The sequence below is a fragment of the Acipenser ruthenus genome, chromosome 47, assembly GCF_902713425.1.
Source record: "Acipenser ruthenus chromosome 47, fAciRut3.2 maternal haplotype, whole genome shotgun sequence".
NCBI classification, from domain to species: domain Eukaryota; kingdom Metazoa; phylum Chordata; class Actinopteri; order Acipenseriformes; family Acipenseridae; genus Acipenser; species Acipenser ruthenus.
Genome location: NC_081235.1, coordinates 5977164 through 5996258, shown reverse-complemented (window position 1 = coordinate 5996258; position 19095 = coordinate 5977164). Strand labels below are relative to the sequence as shown.

Genomic DNA, 19095 nt, shown 5'->3' with positions numbered 1-19095 from the left:
GAAATAGTGCAATGTCTATTTACACGCATAAGTGAAACAGCATTTTAAAGAAAGTAAAGAAAGTGTGCCAGAATCCTCTGCAATCTTTTATTTATTTTTGTTGAAGATGAGATTGCTTTACAATATATTCCTTCAGGTGTAAGTAGAAAACTTTTAAGAATTAGTCAAAAGGCACAATTTTTACAATATATACAGTTTGATCTAAATTATAAATATATATAGAAAACAAAAGGAAACCCAGGAAAAAAAGTGCTAAACACAGTTTTACAGAAAGAAAAAATACATACAATCAGTAGCATACTTTTTTTTTTTTTTTTTTAAGTTTATTTTCACGTGATTTTATCCACCCATGTCGGGGAACTGTCAGGTTATGTGTGTGTGTGTGTGTATATATATATATATAACACACAAACTTAGAAACAAAACGATGCACTTTTTTGTTTTTCAAATTGTAAGTTTATGCCATTCTTGGTAAACTAAATATTAAAATCTAAACTTAGAATAATGAGGATATGTAATAAAAGTGGTAGGGAGCTTACTGGAGGAGATTTTTTTTTATTTTTCCTGAAAAACTTGATACGGTGCTACTGCAGTATTTCAGATTTGAAAATATAAATATACAGATGTGGAGGACTTGTTTATTAAGCAACAAATGGAACACGAATGCAACTGAAAGAAAAAAAAAAAAAAGCACGATTTTCTCTGTGTTCACAGAAATATAAATTAAGGGACTAGTCATCTGTACAACAAGGGTTCACAAGCTTGTAGTTCACTTGTCCTACCCCAACCTGTTGCATTCCAGCGATGACAATTCATTGCATTGTAAACTAACCAGACAGGATATTGCTTCTGGAACTGTAATGTAATTCAAATTGTAGCTAATAAATGAATTCATTAAAATGAGCTGCATGGCGTTAAATCGTTTAGGGGTTGGAAGGCTGAATTGATTTTCTTTCCCTTCTCAATTATGCAGCATTTTAACTGCAAGAGGTCTTCTACCCTTCAGCAATTGCAAATGCGCTCTTTAAATGTAACCACTTGCAATTCATCGTAAAACTAAATTAATACTTAAACATACTCTTCTTTATAAAAGCGACCCCCCCCCCTGCCAACACTAAGAATGCATAAACATTTGAGATATTTTACCAAACATTGAATAACATCAATAACGTTAAACACGCAATCATACAGCAGTACTGAAGAAAGAAACAGAAAAACACGCAGCAACGACATTTAGACAAATAGTTGCCCAATAGCTTCTTTTGTGTCAGTGACCCAATTCTCGTTGAAAGGTTTGTCTCATTTTATTTCTGTTTTATTTCAGTACTGCTGAACATTGTAAAAAAAAAAGAACAAATAGAACCCCAGGATTTGTATACTTTTTTTAAAAATCAAGTCTTGACATTGAGAAAGACACAGTATTCATGTATTTTTCTTTCATTCACAATGCTGAACATTCATTCAGCCCTCTTCACGGATGACCTCCACGCTGTTTTTAGATTTTTTTTTTTCTTTTTTTGTAAGAAATTTTATTCCTGAGATAAAGGATAGTTTTTAATATACCAGGTAACTTCAGGTGCTGAATACTTTGGTATAGCTCCATACTGTACAGCCCTATATGGACACAAAGTATTTATAATAATTTTAATAATCAAAATACAAGAACAGGAAAGAGAAATTAATACAGCGTTTCTGTACACCAGTACAGAACAGTGCAATATATTTGGTGGCAGGTTACAATTATTTTTAAAATGTATTTCTTTTTCTAGAAAAGTCCCTGACATAACATTTTAACTACAGAATAGAAAACAATTTCCACTAAGAAGTCCCTTAAATATAAATAATAATAATAACAATAATAACAACAACAACAATCTATAATATAATACATTGCTTCTAACCCATTTTACGTAAATACAGGACAAGTCTTCATTTTCTGTGTAAAAAAAAAAAAGACCCATAGCTTTTTTTTTTTGTTACTATATAAAGTTATTTTGTTAATGCAGCAGGTCGATTCTGTTTAAAATTGCTTGTTTCAAAGTTTATAAAAAAGGGAGGGAGGAGGTTTATTTACTAATTTTTTTAAAGTTGGATAAAATGTGGTTCATTTGCATCTCTGTATGTGTTCATTTTATTGCTAAACAAGGTGTATGTATATTTGTTTAGGTTTAACAAGAGGAAAGAGCTATTAACCCTAAAAGCAGAGCTTCCATTAACAAACTTCAAGACCTCTGCAAAACATGCTGTGCCGATTCAATGCATTCAATCTTGTTGTACTGTTTAATTACACCAGGGGGCAGTGCAAACTCAGGGTTCAAACTATCCCTTTTAATCGGTTGCTTGCAGTCCCCTGGATTTAAACAGAGGAGCACAAACTCCCCTCAGTCATTTATTATTATTATTATTATTATTATTATTATTATTATTATTATTATTTTTGTTAAATTAACCAGTATCATTCTGGCTCCAGCAGAATCATACATTCAGGAGGCGAGGCTACAGTGCATTGCTCTCTTTAGTGGTGCTTAGTTGAGACCAGAGTCACAACCTGTCAGTTAAGCAAAGAGATCAACTACATCGCCAAGGATTTGTGTGAGTCATTACTGAATCATTTGAAGCAGTTCGGAGGTTTTGGAAGGGTTAATGGAAGCCTGTTACTTGGGTGTCTGACTTCTTACTCAGAATGACAGCTATAAGCCACAGCGTCATAGATCCCTAAAATATCTCGCCGCAATGGCTATAGTCAAGTTTATAGTATGTACTGTCCAGAAGGGTGGGTCATTGGGAGCCTGTTATTAATCATTTTAATAAATAAAATACAACTGCTTTCACTGAACAGCAAAACACAATATACATATACAATACAGACTGCATTTCTTTGCATGTTCCAAAGGCACTGTTTTAAAGCAGGTCACGTTCACATTTATCCAACCCCTGGGAAAGTTACAGCATTCACATGGCTTGAAATCGGCTTGCTATCTCGTAAGAAGGAGGATATGCATTCGGTTTAACAAACACACCAGATTACAACAAGTTGCAGATAAAATGGAGATCATTGAGGTTTGAGGACATTAAATTAAAACAAACATCTCCACCCATCCCCTTACGGGAAAAAAAAATAAAAATAATCATATTCAATATGTACAATTTCAAAGCTGCTGTCCCAAAACATCTGCATGCATGCTTGTGTTTAATGTAAGATTGTAATACTGGTCTTTAGACTCCCCCCTACCTTGGCTTCAGCTTCAAATGAAAATTTTTCCACAACTTAAAATTTCATCACTGCAGCTGAAGTTTGTATTAGGAATGTTAACTTTTTTTTTTTAATTTTTTTTCATACATATCTGTTGTATGAAGTTTCACCCTATTTTAGTCTACACATGAGAGAGATGTAAGCAAATTACTTTTGCAAAGAAACTATTTGTCAGGTAAGCATCCTATACAAAGAACTGTGCATATGGCTATTTATCCTTTAACATGTGCTGCAATAGCAGACGCAGACAGCTAGGGGCGATGCAGCGATGTAAACTAGGGGTGGGAGGTGGGGGGTGGTGGGTGTGCTGGGCTGGGCGATACCAACTACAGAAACAAGGTACAAAAGTAGCACGCTCAATAAAAGAAAGAAATTAAAAACTTGATACACACCAAATTACTTTTTAAAAAATTTCTATTGGCCTAATTCAAATTACTTTAAAACCAAACCAGAAAATTCCTTTGCCCTAAAACACCACTTTTTAAAATTTGAAAATATAAAACTTTATTTCTTTTAGTTTTTTTTTTTTTTTTTTTGCTCTTTCCATCTGTGGATAGACCAGCTCTGAGTGTCGCTGCAACGATGTATACTCTGCTCTGTACAGTCCTGCTTGTCCGATGCTGAGATGGGACGTCTTCACAGTTTAGATGACATGACTGCGTTTTCCATATTCCAATGTGAACTCCAGTTCTATTCGGATTTCACAAAGTGTAAAGTGGGAAATACTGAATGGAATACGCAGGAAACCTCGTCTGTTCTATAAACGCTGGGATGGCTGGAGGGATGACCGCATCAAGTGTGGCAGTTAGGCAGCAGCCAGGTCAGGTAAGTCTAGACACACAGATTCCCTGCTGGGTATTAGTAGTTGGGTATCACAAAACTAAAAAAAGAAAAAAAAATGGAGGAGCATCAATTCATGAAGCTTCGCAGGTTTTTCCGTGGTTAAAATAAATAATATAAATAAATGCAAAATCCAACTGAAACTGTTGGGGGAGACTAAGGTGTCCTGCTACTGAAGCATTAGGATGAGTTCTCATTGAAAAAGAAACAAATAAACAAACAAACAAACAAACAGAGAATAAACAGCTGCTATATGGAAACAAAATGGTTTGACTTGTCTCATATATATCTTTATATATATATTTATAGTATATAAATAAAATCAAAATCTCTTTTTTTTTTTTCCAAAGACAAAATCCTCCCATTGAAAAATAACAGGAGACCCTTTCATCTTTTTTTTTTTTTTTTTTTCCATTTTGGTGGTGCAGTTAAAACAGCAATATCCGAGAGCCTTTTAAAAAAAACAAACATTAAAAAGGTTACAAAAACCAAAGCGGCAGGCATGGAAACCCTGCCTGAGCTGTGAATCTGAAGCGTGGTACCGTTGCAGACCAGGGAGGGAGGGGGGGGTGGGGGGGGGGGGGCTGTGCATTAATCGTCATCCCAGAAAGGCATCAACCCGTACTGAATGACAGACTGACGCTGGTTTTCCTGGGTGGTCCGAAACATATTATCTAAAACCTCGCGGAAGTTGATGGCGTCCAATTCGCTTTGCCCGTTGGACAGCTGGGGAGTCTGCAAGAAGCCTGGCTGCTGCTGCTGTGAAGATGATGATAATGACAATGAAGCAGAGGAAGAAGCAGAACCAGGGGCAGCAGCAGGGGCAGCGGCAGGGGCAGCGGCACTGTCAGTGATAGCCAGCTGGCTGGGTAGTTGGTAAGACTGAGGGAGGCCCAGGGTGGAATCAAGAGAGAAGCCTGGAAAGTTTTGCGTGATCAAAGACGGGAGGCCGACTTGGCTTGACTGCAACTGCTGCTGCTGGGGCTGCGTGATGAGAGACTCCAGGCTGAACTCTCCCTGCGGGGCGGTGCTTCCGGAGCTGGAGGAGCCGCTGCCCTTGGTGGGTTCGAGCCCCAGCCCCGCACTGCTGTCCTGAAGAGGGATGGGGCTGATGGTGAGGTCCAGGACGTCCAGGCTGTGGCTGTAGTGGTTGTGGAGGACCATGGGCTGGGTTAGAGAGAGGTCGAGGGGCTGGGTGGAGGTGGCGCGGGAGTCGGAGACACTGGCATTAGCAGCGTAGAGTTTCTCCAGGAAGTCCTTCTCCAGCAGCTCCCTCTCCTCCCGACGGGCCTTCTCCTGGCGCTCCTCGATTTTCCTCCTCAACGCCTCGTTCATCTGAGTCAGCTCTTCCCGCACACGGGCGATGCAGCTCTCCGGGATCTTGATACCTGCGAGAGCCAGGGAGACACTGCGTTACGAGCCTGACCGCCAAGCATCACCACACAGAGAAATTATAGCGCAAATAACCATACAGCTGTGGCCAAAGGTTTTGCATCACCCTACGGAATGAACTAATTTTGCTTCATAGAGTCGAATGAAACCTGCTGAATAATGTTACTGACGTATTGAACAACATAACGAAAAACTGACACATTGAAAATTTCAAAATCTAACATTTGGAAATACTGTACTACTGTTATGGCTTCCGTTATAGACTCTTGTCATATCATTTTGTATTTAAAAAAAAAAAAAAAATTATTACATGATGTTAAATAAAAAAGATCTAAATTATGTTCATATAGTTTTTTCTCAATCCTAAAATTCTTGGTGATGCAAAACCTTTGCGCCATAGCTGTACATCATAGCAGAGCCACAAGATCTTGGACTGCTTAAGTAAAATAAAAATCATGCAAGTCAACTCTCAAGTACTAAGGAATGCCCATAGCAAGTCACAGCTGGATTCAACACATAGCTACACATTTAAACTTGCCATACCCATGTATAATAACAGTTAATGAACAGCGATTCAAGACCACTTTCTCAGTTGAGAAGCTAGCTTGTGCCTTGCTGCCTCTCTCATCTGCCCCGCGCAGGGACACACACTCACCGACTTGCTTGGTGTGCTGCTTGGTCTTCAGTCGGACGATCTGCAGGATGCTGGAGCTGGTGATGTCAGAAACCGCGTCGGCCACTTTCTTCCAGACGCGCAGCAGCGCCCCGCACAGCATGTAGTACTGCCGCAGCCGCATGCCCTGCCAGCACTCCTTCCCCTCTCGGATCAGCTTGCACTCCCCGTTCCTGAGGGAGAGACACAGGCAGGGGATTATTCAACTGGTATGGAAGAACCTGGGAATTTCCTGAGACCACAGACCTCCCTCCCTAGCTAAAGCAGCAGCTTGGAAAGCTAGGATGCAAACTGCTGGAAAATACGCTCTGACATTTAATACACAGTGATCTGCTCTGTCCAGCCAGGCACTTACCAAGTGGCGTGGCTGCACTTCCGGCGGGAGAAACTGTACTGACTTTCCCAGGCATCTTTGGCTTCTTCTGGGCTCACCTACAGTTTATATAAAAAAAATAAAAAAAAATACATTAAATTAAGCATAGCAATTTTGGACGAAGGAGTTTATTTAATCATAAGAGTGTCAGATTTTGCGATTGCATGTTTAAAAATGGCACATCACTATGGGCGGTTAGCAGCGGTGGCCCCCTGTCTGTGGCCCTGCGGTCTCACCTTGCGGTACCTCTTGAAGAGGTTGTCCAAGCTCTCATGCTGGACCTGCTTCCCGATGTTCGCTTTGTACAGGTTGAAGTTTTTCCCCCGGCCTTGTTCTGCCAGGAGCGCGTTGGGGTAAGTTCCCCTCAACTGTGAGAGAAGGAGAAAATAAATAAATAAAACACAACAACTATAACTGACAAAACGAGATGAGACACAGAATACTTGACAGAGTGCGATGTTTTAACCGGAAATACTGTGCCCTTTCGTCTCCCGCTGACAGTGAAAGGGCTTCTCCCGCTGGCACACTTCTTCCTACTCTCCTGTTCACCTCTTGAATTGAAATATAACTGATCTGAAAGTTTGGCCGAACATTTCTTTAAAAAGTTTATTGAGCACCTCTCTTTCTTAGAAGTTAAAAAGGGATTTACTGGAAGATGAATTAAACTTCAAATGGGACCGAAATAGAAGAACCCCTCCCACTGAAAGATAAATGGAGAGGGTTTGGGGGGGAGGGGGGGGGGGTGAGGGTCTTACCTTGTATGAGAGATAGAAGCCATCATCAGGTCCGGTCAGCTTTTCGAATTTGCTCAAGGCTTCTTCCCACTTCATGCCTCGATCCACGGTGATCTACAATTGAAACAGAATTTACTTTCCCTTCCTTTTCTGTCTTTGACAATGGCAGCTTTGCATTGCACCTCATCAATGTCGCTAGTTTAAACAGTAATAACATGCAGTTCCTGGATGACCAAACCTTGGTTCTGGTTGGCGTTCTTTCCTTGAACAGATGCAATACTGAAAGGGGAATGCATACCTTATAGAGTACCACCTGCCCGTCCTGAGGGTTTCCTGGAGTGAGGAACTTTTCCTGGGTTTCCTCGTAGATCTCATCGTTCCCTGGTGCCAAGTCTGGAGGAAACAGGGACCAAAAGTGTTAGGGTCAGGTTACTCAGTGGTAAGGCAAAGGATTCCTGAATTCAGGTTCAGCTACTTGAGCTTTAAGGACTGATGTAGAATATTAATTTCAGATTTATCAGGAGAAGAGAGGAGAGGGCATTTTGACATCTCTAGGCTTGCTATAGATTTGACTGCAATGCTTGGGAGTGGAAGGGAATAGGGGAGTTAAACCTTTAAGAGATGATAGTCCAAAAAAAGAAAAAGTAATTTGCAGGCGAGACTGGGTGCCAGCGGGTGTGGGCAGTGACAGGGAGAGCCTGTAAAGCGGGGGGAGCAGCAGGCGTCATACCCAGGATTCCCAGGTCGTATTTGCCCTCTTTCTTGTCCTTCTCGATCAGGTAGTCAAAGTTGTCAGTGAAGTACTGAAAGAGGGAGTTCTGCTTGTAAACTTCCAGGCCAAGGATGCGGTTCAGGAACTTTGTGATGCTACAGTCTGAAACAACAACAAGCATGTCAGCAAGTTCACAATCAGAGCCGTCAGCATGAAGAAAAAGCTGATGATTGACTTCTAGCAACAGTATGAACAGAACACTACAGAATAGGAATTAGCATGTAAATGGTTAAAATCACAATTCGATACTAAAGGGGATTCCTAGTAGCTGACGCACGTGTCCCCACCCAGCAGCTAAAGAAACCAAAACAGATTTATGTCATTATTTCAGTCAAAAAGAAGGTTGTTACAATAAACAATAAGCTCTTTTTTTTCACGAAACCACTAGCGAAAATGTACCAGAGCAGTTTTGATCACAAGCTTCCAAACTACAAAAACGCTGATCTCTCACCTTTCTCGACGCCGACTCCAAATCGGGGTTCTCTGCAGAAAATTCCCACGTCCATCAGTCCACGCTTCATGTCTAAAATACAAATCACAATAGAGAGTCGTCTTACGGCAATGTTCAGTCTCCTTGTATCATCACAGAAAAAAAATGTGACTGCAGGCAACATTAGAGACTGGAAGCTTTCTCACCTCTAAAGAACATGGCGTCTCCACCGGGATAACCTTTAGGAGTCGGCACCTTGCTCTCAATCTGCCCCATAATGGCTTTAATAATCTTATCCAAAGCCCTGGTACCATACTGCAGGAGAAAAAAAAAAATGAAATAGTTCTGCTTTGTCTTTTTGTCCAAGAAACTACTGAAATCGCCACACAGCGTTTAAATCCTTTTGAGAAATCGATTTGAGAAATATTTTTCAGTAGAGTGGGACTCGACTAAAGCAAACAGCTTAACCAAGCTTATCTGCATTTTGTTTCTAGCAGTAAATACTCGTTGGCAGCGTGTGAGAGACACACACGGCACCGTTGCCATACCTTGTTTTCAAAGTTGTACTTGCTCAGGTCTCGCGACTCCGTCGCCCTTCTGTCTCCGTGGGTTAAGGCACCCTGGAACAAGAGAGAGCGTGCGAGTTGAAAACAGCCTCCCAGCAGAAACCAAACTCAACCAACAACTTCTACAAACAAAAGCAGTTTTATTTAAAGTGGTTCTAAAAGTGATACAAAACGAGCACTGTTCCTGGTAAGATCAGCAAGTGTATCCTAACAAAGAAAGGCTAGTTTAGGATGAGTCGGAGCTGAGAGAACAAGTGTGACGCTCTCCGATCACAGGATATCTTGGTCATAACCTCAGCGTCGGTGTGCACAATAGCTTTCTATTATCAGCAGAAGGCATTAAAGTTGGCTTGATTATTATTATTATTATTATTATTATTATTATTATTATTATTATTATTTATTTCTTAGCAGACACCCTTATCCAGGGCGACTTACAATTGTTACAAGATATCACATTATTTTTTTACATACAATTACCCATTTATACAGTTGGGTTTTTATACAGTTGGGTACCCTTGAGCAAGTACCTTGCTCAAGGGTACAGCAGCAGTGTCCTCCACCGGGGATTGAACCCACGACCCTCCGGTCAAGAGTCCAGAGCCCTAACCACTACTCCACACTGCTGCCCCAGACACAAAACAAAACAAAGGCTGGGCCATTTCAGGCAGTGCATTTCAAGTCTTCCAGGAACTGAGCTATGATTTACATTGGAAAAACAAACAAACAAAACACACAGCCTCTCAGTAGAATGCTGACGCGCCACACTGTCTGGATTTACTGGAAGCACCTACCAGACTTTCCAGCCGCTTGGCGACGATGGACGCAAATCTCCTCTCCCCCGCCAGCTCGGAGATCAGAAAGATATACTCGGGGGCATTGATCTGATTGGAGCGGTGAGTCCGACCTGGAAACCAGCAGCACAACAGCAGAGTCAGTGCTGCTTAGCAACTGAGCACAAGGGCAAGCGTATGCAAAAAACATCCACATTTACATAATAAAAATCAAAGAAAGGTCTTGGTCTGGTTCAGTGGTAACGATTCATTGTGTAAATCGCTGAATCGGGACACTTTCTTTACATGATATGTCGTATCGTAACAGAGGTATATATCGTTTGTATCGTAATATATATCGTGAAGTCCTAAAGCAACAGCTCAGTGCAGTTCGACAAATGGTTCTTTAATGAAGAAGTGAGAGCTACAAGCGAGTACCACTCATCTAGTTAGTAGATACACTTATCTGTGCCATTTCAGTACCATCTACAATACAGGAATGGAAGAGGTAGACAGACAGTCTAACACCAATCTGTAATATTAAATCTATGATGTTAACAATGTAAAGGCCAACACACCGAACTGCTGAATGGCTCGGTCTGCGCTCCAGGGCAGCTCCAGGGTCATGTGGACCCTCCGCCTTTGATTCTTTATCCGCCTGTCAGCCTGTAATGAGATCCCAGAGCTGGCTGCTTCCGAGATTATTGCTACAAACTGTTACCAACAAAGGGTGGGAGGGAGAGAAAGAAAGAGAGATATGTTTTAAAAGGAGCACCTTCATAAAGTCTTGGCATGCACTTTATAAGAAATTTCAATTAATGGTGGATTTGGGGGTCATAACAGCATAAAATTCCATAACTAAAAAACAGCCCTTTTTACTCTTTATCAGAATTATGACTAATACAGTGCAGGTAAACGGTAAATGCAAATATGGTATCAGTGTGTGTGTGTGTGCATGTCTGTTTTAAATAAATTTAACTACCATATTGCCACCAGGCAAAACAAAATAAAAGCAGCAACCTTCTCCACAAGTTAAATCTCATTTCAGCAACAACTCTGTAGTATCGCTGGTAGGATGTCAAGAAGGTAACACAGACTCCGTTTGCATAGCAGCAGTTGGAGGCAGTCCTGGTTTAGCTATGACGTTTAGCAGTGTGGATGTGACCTGAAGCATTGACAGTGAGATGATGCAAGCTCAGGGAAGCGGGTCACAGTAAACCCCGCTGTGCAAGTAGAGGGTCTGGGTAGTGGAACCCACTTTCTCTCCTGACATGAAGCGCTCCTTCTCCTTGATATTCACGTGGTCGATGGACAGGCCCTGCTCTGCTCGAGACTCGTAGCGCACGCTGCCGTCCGGCATCCGCACCACACGGCCCTTCCGCCCGGTCATCTGCACAGAGAGGGAGGAGGGGTCAGGCACAGGAGCAGTGATGCTGCTGCTGGCAATCCGAGATCACACACAGGAGCCCAGCCTCTCAGGGCAAAGACGTAAATGCATAAAGCACTGAGCAAACGAAGGTCAATTTCAGGGCAGTTTGGAAGGCAAATGCAGAGAATTCAGGATTAGACAATTTGGAAAAGACCCCAATCCTGGAACAGCATCTTTCACTGAAGCAAATAATAAAAATTCCCCCTCGTGTTACTGAGCAAGAGTCAGTGTTTTACCTCCGCCACACCTTCGGGTCCGCCTAACTTGTCTATCAACGCATCCAGGGTATTCAGAGGTAGTTCTTGTCCCAGCACTGCAATCTTATTCAGAAGGTCTTGCTTCATTTCTTGTAGTTTTGCTGAAATAAGCGAGCTTGTGTTAGTATTGCAGAGGCAGTGCCGGTGCTAATCGAAAATGATTTTAACACTAAATACAGTGATTACTAAAAAAAAGGATTTACAGATAAGGTTAAAAGTTTTGCATCACCCTGTAGAATGATCTATTTTTGCTTCATAAAACCAAATAAACCTGCTGGACAATGTTACGTTAACATACTGAATTGCATATCGCTTTGTAGTTTTCCACATACTCAATAATTGAAAAATGTGACATTTCTATATTTCACTACTATTATGGCTTTCGGGAGACTTTTGCAATATCATTTTGTATTTTTTTTGATTACATGATGTTAAATAAAACATCATTTTTTAAATTATGTCTCAATTCTAAAATTTCAGGTGATGCAAAATGTTTTGGCTATAGCTGCACACATACTAAATATGTATTTTTATAAACAGGTTATCCTTTTCTTTTAGGGTGGCAGATTGGTCTATAAATATGTGAAGGTGCTCGCCCGTCCTCCCAGAGATGCACAACCCGCTGGTATCGCCTTTTCCTGAAGAGCGAAATCTAGGGGACGTACCAGCATAACAGTTAATGTGGTCGACAAAAATGACATCATCGTTGTCGTGGAGGGAGTCGGGGGAGGAGTTAGAGTCACTGTCCATGACGTCAGACTCCGTGCTGCTGTCATCGCTGATGTTGATCACACCCCCAATCTCAGTGCAGTGCTTCAGGAACTTCGTCTGCCGCCCCTTGGGTTTACCTACAAGGCAAAACACCCTGATTAAAACGTAGTAGAGCTACAGCTTTATAACACAAACAAACCAACCAATACATTCAAATAACAATGAAGTTAAACTTGAATTGATCGTATGTGCTCTTGTCATCTCCCTCTGGGTCAGACTGGATTTCGTTCAAAACTGAGGATGAAGCTAAGACCAGAATGAGAGTTAACAAAACGTCTGATAAGACTTTGACAGTATTGATGGGGTGCTATAGCAAGAGCCTTGACATTAGCCTCTATACCAGATAATCGTTTCTATGTGGTGTGTTAATGGTACAATATATCATTCAAGTCTTAGTCTTTCATGCCAAGTCCTGAAATGGAAACCCAGCACATGCAAATAACATTACAATTTTTTTTTTATTTTTTTTTTTAATGAAAATCATTCAAATTCCCTTACGTTTCCTTTTATTTGCCGGCCCCTTCTCCCTTTTCCTTTTCTCAGTTGGAAAATGCTTCTGTACCAGCGACTGAAACACTCCCCTGAAATGAAGAAGCGAAGGTTTATTGCAGTCCTGCCTCCTTGCTACCATGTGTTACAGTGAAAATCCCCTACAGGAGGCTTACTCTTACTTCTAAAAGAATGACGTGGTGACTCAATGCAACAAGAGCAGCAAGACCTTTCCCATGCCCTCCAATCAGAAACACAACTGTAAGGATCCTAAAACTGGTAGCTAGTCTGTACCTCTGGGATGTGGAGTTACAGAACAAGCCAGCTCGTGTGTGAAACTAAACAGTGGGCGTATTACTATACCAGACGATATTTGCACAGGGTGATTCAGAAGTCACTGGACAAATAGGATGAACACATTGAATGACATGGATAAACACGGTTCACAGTTAAAACTTTGAATCACCCTGCCTGTATGTACGGCAAACTGCAACATGTATGTACTCACTCTGCCGCAGACACGAATCGGTTCAGGCGCCCGTCATTTTCATCCAGGACCTCGCGGGTTCGAGCTTCCCCAGTGGACTGCAGACCGATCACGATGCACTGGAAACAAACAAGAGCTCCTGGTGAGGCCGACGCATTTTTTTGGTGAAATGCAAGAATCAAAAACGTAAAACAAAAAAGACCAGAGAAGGCTTTTTTTTTTTTTTAACACAGCAACTTCTTACAATCAGCGCTCTGAACAAAATCACTCATCTGAACAGGGTGCTGTCCCAGCTGGTTTGGATACAGATAAAAGTCTACTGTGTTTATATACACACTGCTTCCATTAAAGTACACTTAAGGAGGAGCGCTTGTCTATCTGGCTCAGTTTCTTGTAAGCACTTCCTTTGCTTCCATTAAAAACAAAATGTTCCGGTAATGATTTATTTCTACAGGAGATGCTGCTGCTCACCTTGCCGTCAGCCAGCTCCTTGTTTGCCAGCTCCACCAGGCGGCGCACCTTGGCTGCTATGCAGAGGTATTTAAAGAATCGCTGGTGTGCCGACCAGAACTGGCCCCACAGGGACTTCCGCGATTCCAACCCCAGCAGGTCAGCAGCTCGCTGGAACACAGCCAGGGCTTCAGCCCACTGGAGGAACAAAACAGGTAAAGAGGGGATTGTCAGCAACGTACCCAGACAAGGACACACACACACACACACACACACATACACACACACACCACATTGCTTGCATGGGTCACCGTGATCTCCATCTACTAGTATAACAAATCGGTTTTGGTTCCCAACACTTCAATAGTGAACTTGTGGCTAACTTGCTCTAATGAATGCTGTTACCAAGAGTGGGGATGCATTGGCAGACAGAGGAAGGAATGGAGTATGGGGCTCCTTACCAGACGTGCTGCTTTGTTGTAGACCAACATGTATTCTTTGTCCAGGCTGATCTCCTCTACCCGGAAGGAGACGCCAGCGAAGCTGAGCTGCCGGGCGATGTACATCCCGCTCACTTTCATATCCATGGCTACGATCTCCATCGCACCCACACCCCTGGGGGTACAGAGACACGGGACACAATTAACCAGAGGGGCAACAACACTCGCAAGGTTTTCTTTACACACACACATACACTAGATGTACTATTCTGAGGAGAGCTGCATGGACAGAAACATTAATGACAGCTGGGGCTCAAGTAAATACGGCAATTAAAGCAAGTTTTCTTTTATGTCCGATATGTATGTTTAACCCTTTGCGGTCCATTGTCGGACTGGGTCCGACATTGCAATTATTACTCACAGGTCCTTTGTCGGACTGGGTCCGACATCATTATAGCAACGCAATAAACGGGTGTTTAGTCGTTTTTTCTCCGGAAAAAGCCGAGAAAACCATTCAATTGCCGAGTGGGAGCGACAGGAGCCGAGACAAGTCGGGAAAAAAAAAAAAAAAAAAAAAGGCGTATCTCATGAATAGTCATACATGGTATCAGGTATCAGATAACGGGGCGTTCATAATAAACAAGCTGGCTGAGTGCGTCAGCGCACAGAGACTATCATGGACATTTGCAGAGCTTTTTTCAGATGTTATAGTAATAAAATAATGACTTGGATCGCATTATTGAGGAGTTTGGTGATAAAACGAGTGATCCGGAGATGATCGATCGGTATGTACGACTATTATTATTATTATTTATTTCTTACATAGGTGAACGCTATAGCAAACGAAAGGGTGGGGCGGGGCTGAAGATGCCTAGTGAGTGCTTTGTTGATATGCAGGGCCATTTAAACCCGTTTGACTGTGAAAAAAAATACTTTTAAACAGCGCGTATAAAATTAACTGCGCGTGTGAAAATTAATTAGACCTGGCGTGCCTGACGCGCAGTTAATAAATGGACTGCAAAGGGTTAAACAACATGCTCATCAAGGTCCCCTCGGACTTGACCGAACACGAACACACACACACACACACACACACACACACACACACACGCACACACACAGGGTGAAAGTCGACAACAAGCCTATTTAGCATATTTAGTTATAAAAGGTGGTTTACAAAGTGGGGACGTCCCCACAACATCTTTTTTTAGGAGTTACTATCATTTTGTCCGCACATTGATAGTAATACCTGCCCACGCCCACACCCACAGTGACGTTCCATTTTAGGGCAGGCCAGGTTGTTTAAAAGTTGGGATCAGAGTGGGGTATCTGATTCCACACACAGATTACATGAAGTAGGATTCCCCTGGGGTCTCACCTTTTTTCAATGGTGTGAAGGAAGTCCTCGAACGTCCTGAAGGGGGTGCCATCCCCCCAGATCCCCAGTCGACTCATGTAGATCATGTTCTTTGGCTCAGAGGCACCTGGCAAACCGTGGGGATGGGACAACATGTCAGATCAACAGACTTAACTTGCTGCTTGAGTGCATTCATACACGAAACCTGCTTACCTGTGGCACTGGCATAGACCACCCTTGCTAAAGGAAGCTTGTTTTGAAGGTCCAGAACAGCCTTGCCCATTTTCGTCGACGTGGCGTTTTTGGCTTTATGACACTCGTCAAACACAATCTGTGGAGGAGCCGCAGTCAAGGGAAAAAGCTGGAGGTTTTAGTGCAACTAACAAAAAAAATAGCATTTTCCAAGTTTTCAATAGCTACGGTTTCCTGTTATGTTTCTCCAATACTGAAGTTCCAGATCAATAAGTATATTAAAAAATACTTATTATAAATGAATAAATAAACTAAATCAATGCATAAGTAAATAAGTAAACACACAAACAGATCAATCAATCAATCTTGAAAAGGATACGACTCCGTCAAATCGCTCCCCACACCAGTCCAGGATCTGTTTTAGTCTTGTTCTGTGCTGCCCCCCTGCCTGGCTCTCTCCAATCAGTGCAGAGTATGTCGCAAACAGCACTCCTTCTGAGGTAGCTGTGTCACCGTATTTAATCTGGGAAGACAAAGAAACAAATAAAGCGTTTACTATAAGAACAATTAAAAGTTCACAATACAAAACACCACGATGCAAATGTTCATCTAGTGGACAGCCAATATGTTATTACTGAAATACATTACAACACTGCACCAGTATCCATGGTACAGCTCTCACCTTGTTTAAGGCATGCACAGGGATATTTGGAGCATCAATATCTTTGAGATCTCGCTCTGCGTCGTACTTTAGATCATTGGAGACACTGAACCTGGGAATGACAACAAATCAGAAGGCAGTGAGTGAACCCAGCTCAGTAAATGGGGCTTTCAAAATTAAAAATGCGCAGCTGACAGACCATTTCAATGGGTGTCACAGTGACTCACCACTGGACCATGTGATCACTCAAACGATGGCATGCAGCCGTGTAGGGAATTCACTGATAACTTACCACAGTGCTTTCTTTCTTCCGTTTAAGTAATTTTCGAGAATAATGCCTGCCACGGTCCTGCCCTTGCCCACGCCGGCTCCGTCCCCCACCAGAAAGCCTGCTCTCTGCCCATTCTGCAAAATCACCTCATGTTGCTAGGAAACACAGAAAACAAACCTGTTACAGACGCGGAGAGCAACAAGATCATAACTAACGTTGATAAGAAGTTTGAGCCTTGCTAGTGAGCCCATCTTCAAACCAGCAGCGTTAGGTAACAAGATTGTGAGTCCAATTCAAAAAGCCAAAAGATATTTCAAAATTATTATGAATAAAGCACAGTTTGATACATAAGAAACTGTTCTAAACAGCTATTGGATTACTTACCAATAGTATTGAACAGTTTTCGTAAAGACAGAAAAGACCTTTATAGAGCTCTGTGAATAGAGCCCTCTGCATCTAAACCTCCACACGCTCCATACCTGGCATGAATATATGATAGCCTCCAGCTGCAGTGCAGACAGTAGCCCGTTGTTTATTGTACTGTCAGGGATGGAGACAGTATATGTAATATTCGGAGGGGGTACACTGGATAATGTGCTTGTTTCAACCACGATATCTGGGTGAGAGTTTCCTATCGTAGCTGTGAAAATACAAGGAGAGAGAAAGATGGAGAGAATGTTCACTTAACTAGTTCATTGAAAAATTATTTCACAAATCTGGCAGCAGCAGCTGCTCACAGATGATTTAAAACGAGAGCGCCCTACTGCAATAGCAGTAACATGTGTCCCAGGATCTAACAAGGATCGAATCGCTTTAGGAGTAAGAATATTAAAGTTCTTTACATTTGGATGGTTTGTAGTCTGCGTAGGTCTCTGCGTGTCCCATTTCCTCGGCCTCTTCATTGTCAACCTCCTCTTCCTCCTCCACTATCGGCTGGGGGGGTATCTGGGGATGAATAAAGCACCACACACAACAGACCATGAGGTACCTGCTTACTGTAACAGCGATGGGATTCAGACCTTAACCATGCACACACACCCAAAAAGAACCCGGAAGCAGTAGGTAGAAGCTTGTTAGATGGAATCACTGAAAAAGAGACACTGATTCCTTAATGACTCAGTTAGGTGAAATAACATGGTATTAGTGTTAGGAATAGCAAGTCACCTCGTCTATCAACAATAACCACTTAGGAATCATTTTATACAGAAAGCTGCATGTTCATCACAGCAATACCGTCCAGGGGGAAACTGAACCCCTGCTTTTTCTAAATCAATCTTTTTTTTTTTCTTCTGAATTTCAGGTCAATATCAGTTTGTGGGCTAGGAAAGGAAAAGAGGATTTTACAAAAACGACAGCAAATACAGAAATGAGGAGAGCGCATAAGAAAGCCATCATGAGATCTCGAACATATCAGCTGTTCATCAGAAAGATTAATTTTTTGGACATGATCAGTGGCAGTTGCCTTCACACCCAGTTTAAGCCATGATGTGCAATCCCACCAAACAACAAAGCCTGTCCCAGCTCCATTAGTTACTTTAATGAAGTAACCAGATATAGAGTCAGAACTAATCTGCAATGGAGTGTCTCAGCTATTAAACATGTACCGTGCTTTAACTGGCTAGTTACAAAATAATGGCACACATACAATGGGAATTGTAAATTACATCAAATGTAACTGTAAAGAACTACAGCAATGGCCAAACGAATTCAGCCAATTTCATTTTGATTTTATGAAGTAAAATGAGTTATTTCTATAGGGTGATGCAAAACTTTTGGCCACAGCTGTATGTATGTTTCCAGGTCAGGCAGCATTTCGAATTCCCAGTGTACCCACCTTCACCAAACCCACCACCAACAGATCCTTTACACTGGAAACTGGCCTGATCAGTGATAACAATCCCAGGGCATGGCAGTTTTATAGTTGCATGTGACCACATGGTATGGTCTAAGCTCATTGCAAAACCTGGAATGGCTTTCACCGCTATGCAGTGGGAATCCCTTGTTTTCTTTTCAGATTATTAAGTAAGTAAATGAGAGAGGCCATGGCTACTCTACCTGGTAGCCTCCGAGAGGAGGAGCGTTGATGATGGCAGAGAGTTCTTCCAAACTGTTTATACCTTGAAACCTGCTGGGGTTCAGCTGCAACGAAACAGAAAGAGACTAAAATGCACCTCTGCCTTGCTATGTACACTACACTGTTTAAAGTAGCAGATAAAGGAGATGGCATGGCATGCATTGGTGTACAATGAACAGCACCTCAGTTGCCACCAATAAACAAAATGTTGCACTTTAAGACTTAGATTTAAGGCTTATTTCCATCCCTGGAGCCCACAACACAAACCTTTACTGACAGTGCTGTTTCCCTTTGGAGATGGAAGATAGCATCTACTCATTAGAGCTGAATGTGAAACTGATTCATCCTCACATCCTCCCTGTCCTTACAAAGCCCCACCCAATTCCTGTTCCCCAGAATGCACTCTAAACT

General features: G+C 42.0%; 1 protein-coding gene across 3 annotated transcripts in view; it reads right to left on the bottom strand.

Annotated features, from left to right (window-relative positions):
- Positions 1-301: 301 nt before the first annotated feature.
- The window catches only part of LOC117962509 (protein strawberry notch homolog 2-like), a 54592-nt gene continuing 35798 nt past the window's right edge, over positions 302-19095 (bottom strand). For 2 of the 3 annotated variants that reach the window (XM_059013831.1, XM_059013833.1), the window contains 27 exons: positions 18666-18749; positions 17453-17555; positions 17090-17250; positions 16632-16765; positions 16361-16451; positions 16058-16201; positions 15700-15817; positions 15508-15613; positions 14151-14304; positions 13711-13887; positions 13261-13358; positions 12762-12844; positions 12158-12340; positions 11472-11593; positions 11065-11196; positions 10385-10520; positions 9828-9940; positions 9016-9087; positions 8674-8782; positions 8489-8560; positions 7996-8139; positions 7564-7658; positions 7287-7379; positions 6768-6899; positions 6514-6590; positions 6141-6331; positions 302-5481 (listed from right to left, as the gene is read on the bottom strand). In XM_059013831.1, the coding sequence (XP_058869814.1) occupies positions 4685-5481; positions 6141-6331; positions 6514-6590; positions 6768-6899; positions 7287-7379; positions 7564-7658; positions 7996-8139; positions 8489-8560; positions 8674-8782; positions 9016-9087; positions 9828-9940; positions 10385-10520; positions 11065-11196; positions 11472-11593; positions 12158-12340; positions 12762-12844; positions 13261-13358; positions 13711-13887; positions 14151-14304; positions 15508-15613; positions 15700-15817; positions 16058-16201; positions 16361-16451; positions 16632-16765; positions 17090-17250; positions 17453-17555; positions 18666-18749 (3921 nt within the window). In that variant the 3' untranslated portion in view covers positions 302-4684. The remainder of the gene's footprint in view (positions 5482-6140; positions 6332-6513; positions 6591-6767; positions 6900-7286; positions 7380-7563; positions 7659-7995; positions 8140-8488; positions 8561-8673; positions 8783-9015; positions 9088-9827; positions 9941-10384; positions 10521-11064; positions 11197-11471; positions 11594-12157; positions 12341-12761; positions 12845-13260; positions 13359-13710; positions 13888-14150; positions 14305-15507; positions 15614-15699; positions 15818-16057; positions 16202-16360; positions 16452-16631; positions 16766-17089; positions 17251-17452; positions 17556-18665; positions 18750-19095) is intronic. The other variant, XM_059013832.1, reaches the window with a different exon arrangement.